Below are 9,248 nucleotides of genomic sequence, written 5' to 3' on the forward strand. Positions count from 1 at the left end.
CCGGAGTGGGGAGACACCATTCGTTTTAGAGGATTCATTTTTTATATCCAATCATGGCAAAAGGTAACTAGCAAAAAAATTAGTGAGCTTTTGCAGTCAACTATAATGAAAAAAAGGGCTCTTACTGACGAGCGGTTGAAGCTGCGCTCCCCTGCGTTCCGTTTTTCTGCGTTCAGCCGCAGGGGAGCGCAGGAATGGACGCATTTAGCTTTTTTCAATGGGGCTGTACTCACACAGGCGCGTGTAGTCGTTGAACACAGGAAAAATGCAGCATGTTGCGTCTCAACCTGCATTCGGCCCCTACACGCGCCTGTGCGAGTACAGCCCCATTGAAAAAAGCTAAATGCGTCTATTCCTGCGCTCCCCTGTGGCTGAACGCAGAAAAAAAACGTAACCCAGGGGAGCGCAGCTTCAACCGCTCGTCAGTAAGAGCTCTAAGTAAAACCACTATAAACAAATTAAGTCCGGCCTGGCCCACCAACAAAGCAATCCAGTAAACAAGGTTCAGTTGTTTTGCTTTATAAAAGAAACAACCTTGGGACTCCTTCTTTAACTGGGCACGTTTGAACCTGGGCAGCAACCCATAGCAACCAATCAGCAATTAGCTTTTTTTTTCCCCCAGGCAGCTGCCAGTAGAGCAATGAAAGCAAAATTGTGATTAGTTGTTATAGGTTACTGCCCATTGTTAATAAATGAGCCCACTGTCTAGTCTGCTTAACTTATTTATCTTTAAAAGACTTGCCTGCTCAAAGAAGTCCCCAATGCGCACATATGAGCATTAAACTTGACATTCTCATATCAGAGGTCACGATGAAACAGTGGCAGGTATCCTACCAAATGTTCTCTTTCTTTCGTATCTGGTTCTACCCCTTTCGGACATTCTCATACTGCTTCCCATATCTAATAGAGCATACCTCCCAACATTTTGGAAATAAAAAGAGGGACAAAAAAGCTGGCGGGTAGCATGTCGAGAATTTGACCACGCCCATTTTTGTGGCCACCCCCCCTAATTACCATGTTCATTTTACAAAATTTGGCAGGTTATGAAAGTTTGAACATAGTTCTGTGGTTTTTATCAGTTATTACAGTTTTGCTAATGAGGGTGAATTGCCCTTTAAGCTAACTTTTCCTAAGTGACCTGTTATCTTATATTGTTACAATTACTTATTTGCTTATCTAGAAATTGTTACAAACGTATCTTATAAGCAGCTGTGGCTGTTCTGGGCTCTCTGCCAAAAGCCAATTAAGTTAAAAACATTGTTTCTTTTTCTGGCTGTTCAGTGCAGAGAAAATGGGACTTTCCAGTTCAAATGAGGGACTGCAGGTTGAGCTGTCAAAAGAAGGACTGTCCCTCTAAAAACGGGACAGTTGGGAGGTATGAATAGAGTAGTACAAGTATGGGATCAGTTATATGGAAACTCATTATCCAGATAGCTCCGAATTACGGGAAGGCAGTCTTCCATAGACTCCATTATAATCAAATTTTTAAAAAATGATTTTAAATTTTCTCTCTTTTAATGAAACAGTAGCTTGTACTTGATCCAAACAGAGATATAATTAATCCTTATTGGGAGCAAAACCAGCCTATTGGGTTTATTTTATGTTTACATGATTTTCTAGTAGACTTAAGGTATGAAGATCCAAACTATGGAAAGATTCATTATCCGGAAAGCCCCAGGTCCCAAGTATTCTAGATAACAGGTCCAATACTTGTATTCAGGAAAAGGTAAGTGTTGCAATCACTGAGGGGGGGGGCTAGAATCTCACACACCCCCCCTCCAGTGATCGCGAATATCCTTCTCCTTTAGAGGCCTAGAATATTATTGTCATACCTTTAGGCTAGTACATTCAGAATATAGCACAGATAATTTTTTGTCATCTTTGGGCAAATCTGCCCTGAGCATTTATCCATGGCAACTTTTTTTGCTATCATTGTTCTACCTGCAACTGCCTGAAAAATATCTCATCATTGATTGGTTGGTTGGTTGCTATGGGATACTGCCTAGGTGCAAATTTGCCCAATGTTGAGAAGTGAGCCCATTCATTAAGGCATTAGTTCTTCAAGACTATAAATATCTTTGCCCAAGAGACAGCATTAAAAACCTACCCAGCAGGGAAGAGAACTCAACGTGGAGGGTGAATGGGAAGGAAATTATGCCCCAAAGGCTTAGGTATTTGTAGCACAGGCTTGTTTACATGGGAAAGCATAAAAAGAAACACAGATAAAAAGTTTTTTTTTCTATGCTTTAGCTGTCCTTTCATAGGAAAAATAAATATAAAATATAGACAGATATTTTAAATGTATCCTCCACTTAGTTGTTATCCAACTTTTATATATTATATATATATATATATATATATATATATATATATATATATATATATATATATATATATATATATATATATATATATATATATATATATATATATATATATCCCCTTCTACATATTCACCATTATTTAGCAGCCTGTAGATATAAAAATGACTGACTGATAAAAAAAAAAAGTCCTTTAGATGAAAACAATAAAAATCCTATGGTGATCTGAACGCAGCCCCCATGCCTCTGGCTTGACAGTCCATCAAAATACATAGCTTTTTCCTACTCACAATTGCATTTAAGGAGATGATTATGTGTGACCACAACCTTATCTTAGGCCCACAGTCTTTAAGAGAACATGACATCAATGTGTGGCTATACATTATATAGTGAATAAAGTACCCCCTCTTGTAAAATATAAGGATATTATAAGTTACCGAGGAGTTTCATGACCATATATTTTTATACAGGTCATGGAATTCCGAGGTAACTTCTAATATCCTCATATTTTACAACTGGGGGTACTTTTTTTATTATAATACACAAGTTTCAGTGAGTCATGTGACAGAAATGACATCAGAACTCACCGTTTATAACTGATGACATCAGAACTCACCGTTTATAAGGATATTCATGGCTTTTGTGTATTATATATACACATACTACACAAGGATTGCCAAGGAAACAGGTACTTGTCTCTTTCAGTGGCAGGGATGAGGCAGTTGTAGAGGGGCATATATAGAAAGTTTAAAAACAAAAACAAGAATAGATCTCTTCACTATAAATAGCCAGTTGAGTACATTCTGCATGAAAACCTCTAGGGTACAAGGCATGTACTGTATGTAGAACAACTATGATGTAAAGTTTATTGGAAACTTCTGGTCCCTGTCCGACTACACTGTGCTATAATTGGGGATGAACATTCCCATGAGCAGAGTGCGGGTACCAAATGACTGACAAGTGCAACTTGTTTTTTTTATTCAACCAATATTTTTTTTTTTTACTGGTCAAAAGGAGCAGGAACGTACAAAGAAAAGCATAGTCTATGTGATCCTATGTATGAGAACTGGATGTAACCATTTTTATGCTGTCCCTTTACAACCCCAGTGTCGGACTGGCCCACCAGGAAAACTCCCGGTGGGCCCAGGTGTCAGTGGACCCTCTTGCTGCTAAACATTTGGCCTATTTCATGGTCATTCCCTATTTCTTTATGGGGAAAAAATATGCTTAAAGAAACAGTTCAGTGTAAAAATAAAAACTGGGCAAATAATAATAATAGGCTGTGCAAAATAAAAATTATAGGTCTATATAACTATATTAGTCTCCTCTAGTTGTTTCCCAAAAATGTAATGTATAAAGGCTGGAACACTACTTCCTGCTTTTCAGCTCTCTAACTCTGAGTTAGTAAGCGACTTGAAGGGAGGTCACATGGGACATAATTGTTCAGTGAGTTGCAATTGATCCTCCGCATTGAGCTCAGATGCAAAAGCAAACAGCTATGACGCATGTAGCCCCCCTGAAGTCACTGATTGGCTACTGCCTGGTAACCAATCAGTGGAAACTTAAAGGGGTTGTTCACCTTTGAGTAGAGTTTCAGTATGATGTAGGGAGCGATATTCTGAGACAATTTGCAATTGGTTTTCATTTTTTATGGTTTTTAAGTTATTTAGTTTTTATTCAGCAGGCATCCAGCAATCTGGTTGCTAGGGTCCAAATTACCTTATGTTTAAGAGCGCTTCTCTTTTTAGACAATTTTCTATTAAAGGTTACATTTTACTAAAGTAATTTTTTGTCTTCACTATACAGGCGCCACACTGAACTAGTTTGCTTTGAAGTGAGTGTTTGTAGACTAATAGCGTTTTTGATTTCACTTCTTTTTCGTATTGTTAGTAGTTTAATCTACACAAACTTGCAGTGTGAGTGCTTGTGTAACACTGTGTTCATAGCTCCCTTCTTTGTTTTTCCAAATTACCTTAGCAACCATGCATTGATTTGAATGAGAATATGAAATATTAATATGGGAGGGTCGGAACAGAAAGATGAATAATATAAAGTAGCAATAACAATACATTTGTAGATTTACAGAGCATTTGTTTTTAGATGGGGTCAGTGACCCCCTTTTTAAAGCTAGAAAGAGTCAGGAGAAGAAGGCAAATAATTCATAAACTATAAAAAAAACAAATAATGAATAGCAATTGAAAAGTTGCTTAGAATTGGCCATTCTATAACACATTAAAATTTAACCTGAAGGTGAACCGCCCCCAACACATAACCAGAGGTTGTCCTTTTTTTACCAATATACCAATATTTTTTTACTACTAAATTTTGAAATTGCTCATTATTTAGGGCCTCTATACCTCCTGGGGCCCACTGCAGCCGCAGGGTCTGCTTCCTCTGTAGTTACGCCCTGGTTTGGAAAGTAGGCCCACTGTCTATGATTTTCTGGTGGGCACCTGATATCTCAGTTCGACACGGCACAACCCTAACAGCAACCTCCAATAGAGTTTAGTCAAGTGCTGCAGAGGAGGAGTGTCACGACACCTTGTCGCGAGAAAATGTGGACATAGGGCAGGACTCACACAACTCCTTGAGGGAATGCAGCTCTTTATTGTAGCATGGCAATGTCAAATTCACAGGTTTAGATGGTAGCCAGCCGGCATTCAGTGATTGAGGATAGGGTTGCCACCTTCTCTGGAAAAAAATACCAGCCTTCCTATATATTTATCATTTTTCCCTATCAATAACATTGGGATCAACCATAATTTTTACCGGCCAGGCCGGTAAAATACCGGCCAGGTGGCAACCCTACTTGAGGATGATGCCAGGGTTGGGCACTGCTATTGTTGGTTACTGGAGCATGCGAGTACAGCTGTAACGGTTTTCAGCCGGGGAGTCTCTGTTATCCTCCATGTATGTAAAAAGACTAGCAAATTGGAATTCTTAACCACCTTTGTACGCCAAAAAGGGAACAGCCCCTGTCATAAATGCAGAACAGGGTTTGATTCCTTCTGCCAACCACAAAGGCAGCTTCCACAAGGGCCAATCACATGATAGGCCAGGTGGGCCATTATAGGGACCAATCCGACCATGAGTTGTAATGGTGCCAAGCACAGCGAATACTGTTTGGCCAATGGGGTGCCATTTGGTGAGCATGCCCAGTTTAGTCTGAATGTAGGATCCAGACAAACAGCTCTTGGGGTCACCTATGTATATGGAGTCACAGAGATGTGTATTGGTATGTTTGCCCTCACAGTAGGGGTCACTTACCAAAGAATGCATGTCTGGCTATACAACATCAAAAAACACATAGGGAAAGGAGCAACGGTCATCATACACATACCAATTGTTGAAGCAGTTTGGAGCAACTAAGCAATAACACAACATTTTTTCCTACAGATTAAAAGTTTGTGTTATCACAAGGAGGCTTTCTGTATTGATGATCCATAAACGGTTTTATTACGGTTCCATACAATGTACATGGGGCGTCATTAAAGTGCATGGATACCCTGCTTTCAGTATTCTTACAGCTAGTTTCAGTTGAAGAAATGCTGGAGAGTCTTTAAAGGGGAACTATTGTGAACATTTTAATTTTATAAAAGCTTCAGCGCACAGAAACTTTCTAAATGAAATCAATTAAATATTCTGCATCATTTCTGAAATAATCAAGTTTATCTTCACTATCCTCTCTGCATCTCTTTCTCTTCCTTCTGCAGGAGTTGGGTGTCAGATATTCATTGACAGCTGGTTCCAATACATCTTAAAGGGAGGCTTCATTTCCTAGCAGATGAATTAGAACTCACTCAAATAACCGATTCCAGTACATACAAAATAACTGGCTTTTGCACAAATCCTGCATGTAGAGAGACAGGATTTCTGGTGATTTTAATAGAGTGAGCACTAATACATCTTCTAGGCAAAAGGAGCCCCCTTATAAGATATATTGGATCTAAAGCTCCCCATAGACGCAACGATTCTTCTTGCCGAACGACCGCTTTTAGTTGAAGTCCGACCAATCCTTCGAAATTATCGTGCGGTTAGTGGGATTCGAACGATGGTACATCTTACGATTTTTTCGGCCGACATCTGTCAGGAAATTGATCAGCCATGTTAAAAAATCTTTGTCTGTCCCAGTGCAATCTATCTATGTCTGCAGGGGCCAAGCAGGCAGCTCCCCTTTGTTTTCCTGGCAAATTGGTCTTTTAGTTGATGGTCAATTTGTACGATCGTTCCGAGAAAATCGTGGTCTCACGATGAGGATCGGATCTTTTAAAAATCTCAACATCTATGGCCAGCTTAACTGTCGATGAATATCGGACACCCAACCTACTGCATGAAGAGAGACAGATGCCGATAGAGGGATAGTGAAGATAAACTTAATTATTTCGGAAATAGGACAGAATTTTTAAATGATTATATTTAGAAAACTTCTTATTACTGTATGCTGAAGCTTATGTAACATTTTCATTTTTCGAGATAGTTCCCTTTAAAATCTGACGGCCGGTTATGGGGGTGTAAAAGTGCACGAGTACAGCAGCACCCCAATAACCAGCTTATATCCTGTCTGGTGCAAATTAAATGAAAGCAAACGCTTGAGAGGGCTTTTCATTAGTTGTGGGGCAGAGCTTTTATATACAGCTTCCAAGTCTGTTTTGGAGCAAAGAGAAACTACAGCCTTGGCCAAAGATCTCTCCCAATGAGAGCTGGTTAGCTGCTATGGGTTCCCATACTTGGGCACTTTTATATGTTTTATGACAGGCCCTGCCTGGCAGTCTGTGGGTTCCAGAAGATGACAGTTGTAAGATGACAGTTGTGAGATGTCATAGCCCGACACTATTTATTGGGCTGCTGGGGGCTGTTTGAGCCCCTGTGAGGCTGAAATATCAGGGCCTACTTTGAAGCCCAGTCCAGAGCTGTAGAACATTGGAGACAACCCCCCAACTACAAGGAGCACCCCCAAAAGCTTTAGGTAGAATAGAGTTAGGAAAGAGGGGGAGGAGCATGCAGGGCTGGGAATTGAGCTTGTGGGGGATTGTGGGAGTTGTAGTCCATCCCCCATGTATACAATTGTTGCCACACGTGACAAGAAGTCCTTTGTTCAGCTCCCACAATCCCCTGTAAGGCCGGGGGCCCAGTGCTATTGCCGTTCGCGTGTCCCGGTGAAAGGAAGAAAATGGCCCTTGGTGAGGGAAGTGCAGGTGAGCAGCAGAATAAAGTGTCAGGAGCTGGTCAGGCCCCGGTACTTACCCATCTTTCCGCTTGGCTTTGTACACATGCCCATAAGTGCCTCTTCCAACTTTGCAGCCCTCGTACTCAAACAGGTCCTCTACCCTCTCCCGCTCGCCTGTCAGCTTCACCTTGAAGTCATAGTCCATGTTTAGCGGCGCGTGTTCGGTACCCGAGGCCGGGGAAGAGCAGCATGTACAGCCGGGCAAGTGAGGAGAGGCACAGCCTGCAGCCCTACAGCTCCACAACAGCCGGTCTCCCTCACAGCAGATGCTATGAAGTGGCTTAGAGGAGGTCGTGATGTCACAGCCATGTGACCAAATTGTGGGCGGGTGGATTTGGTGTCACCTAGGGGGGAGTGGCTGACTGCTGGCCCTGTTACGTCACAGAACCACGTGATGAACTAGGAAGTGGGGCTGCTGCTTGTCTCTAGCAGGCACCGGATGATTTTGCTAGATAGTCACAGTGATGCTGATCAGCGGGAGATGCTTGGGCTGGTGGTGTGTGTGTGTTGCAAAAGAACCAGCGGGGTGTGATCCCGAATGTCTGCTTCACAGATGTGTATAGTCAGTGTATAGTCAGTGTATAGTCAGGACCAGTCCATTTGCCACAGTCCGGCGCCTGATGAAGCCTCGGGGTTTGGCTCAGTATTGACTCATCTGCCTCAGGCCAGGGCTCATCAAGCACATCTCACAGTTCTAATAGCGTCTAGTTCTAATACTTTATAGTTATAATTATAATAGTGTCTAGTTCTAATCCTGTATAGTTATAATAGCGTCTAGTTCTAATACTTTATAGTTATAATTATAATAGTGTCTAGTTCTAATCCTGTATAGTTATAATAGCGTCTAGTTCTAATCCTGTATAGTTATAATAGCATCTAGTTCTAATAGCACCTAGTTCTAATACTGTATAATTATAGTTCTAATAGCATCTAGTTCATAGCATATAGTTATAATTAGGGATGCACCAAATCCACTATTTTGGATTCAGCCGAACCCCCAAATCCTTCTTGAAAGATTCGGCCGAATACCGAATCCGAACCCTAAGTTGCATTTGCAAATTAGGGGTGGAAAGGGGAAAATATTTTTTAGTTTCTTGTTGTGTGACAAAAAAACACGTGATTTTCCCCGCCCCTAATTTGCATATGCAAATTAGGATTCCGATTTGGTTCGGCCTGGCAGAAGGATTCGGGCGAATCCTGCTTAAAAAGGCCGGATCCCGAACAGAATCCTGGATTCGGTGCATCCATAGTTCTAATAGCGTCTAGTTCTAATAGAGTATAGTTATAATAGCGTATAGCATATATAATAGCAATAGGGCAGTGTCATCTCTTCTGGGTGGCTAGTCAAGAACTATGTAAAATGTACGAGTTCTGCCAGAGAGAGGTGCCCGGGAGCTGCTGGAGGGTGAGAGATGCCTGGTGGACTGAGTGAGAGATGCCCAGGGGCAGCGGGAGAGAGAGAGGTGCAGGGGCTGCGGGAGAGTGGGATGCCCGGGGGATGTGGAAGAGAGGTCCCCAGGGGCTGCAGGAGAGTGAGATGCCCGGGGGCTGTGGGAGACAGGTGCCCGGGGGCTGCGGGAGAGTGAGATGCCCGGGAGCTGCGGGAGAGTGAGATGCCCAGGGGCTGTGGAAGAGAGGTGCCCGGGGGCTGTGGAAGAGAGGTGCCCGGGGGCTGCGGGAGAGTGAGATGCCCGGGGGCT

The 9,248-nt window shown here is 42.1% G+C and overlaps 1 protein-coding gene across 2 annotated transcripts in view; it reads right to left on the reverse strand.

Annotated features, from left to right (window-relative positions):
* Positions 1–7,859, reverse strand: part of cdk8.S (cyclin-dependent kinase 8 S homeolog) — a 76,087-nt gene extending 68,228 nt beyond the window's left edge. Inside the window, exon 1 of one of the 2 annotated variants that reach the window (XM_018248353.2) lies at positions 7,566–7,859. In XM_018248353.2, coding sequence (XP_018103842.1) covers positions 7,566–7,693 — 128 coding nt within the window. In that variant the 5' untranslated portion in view covers positions 7,694–7,859. 2 annotated transcript variants of the gene reach the window in all.
* Between the last annotated feature and the right edge of the window lie 1,389 nt (positions 7,860–9,248).

The sequence above is a fragment of the Xenopus laevis genome, chromosome 2S (assembly GCF_017654675.1).
Source record: "Xenopus laevis strain J_2021 chromosome 2S, Xenopus_laevis_v10.1, whole genome shotgun sequence".
Lineage (NCBI taxonomy): Eukaryota > Metazoa > Chordata > Amphibia > Anura > Pipidae > Xenopus > Xenopus laevis.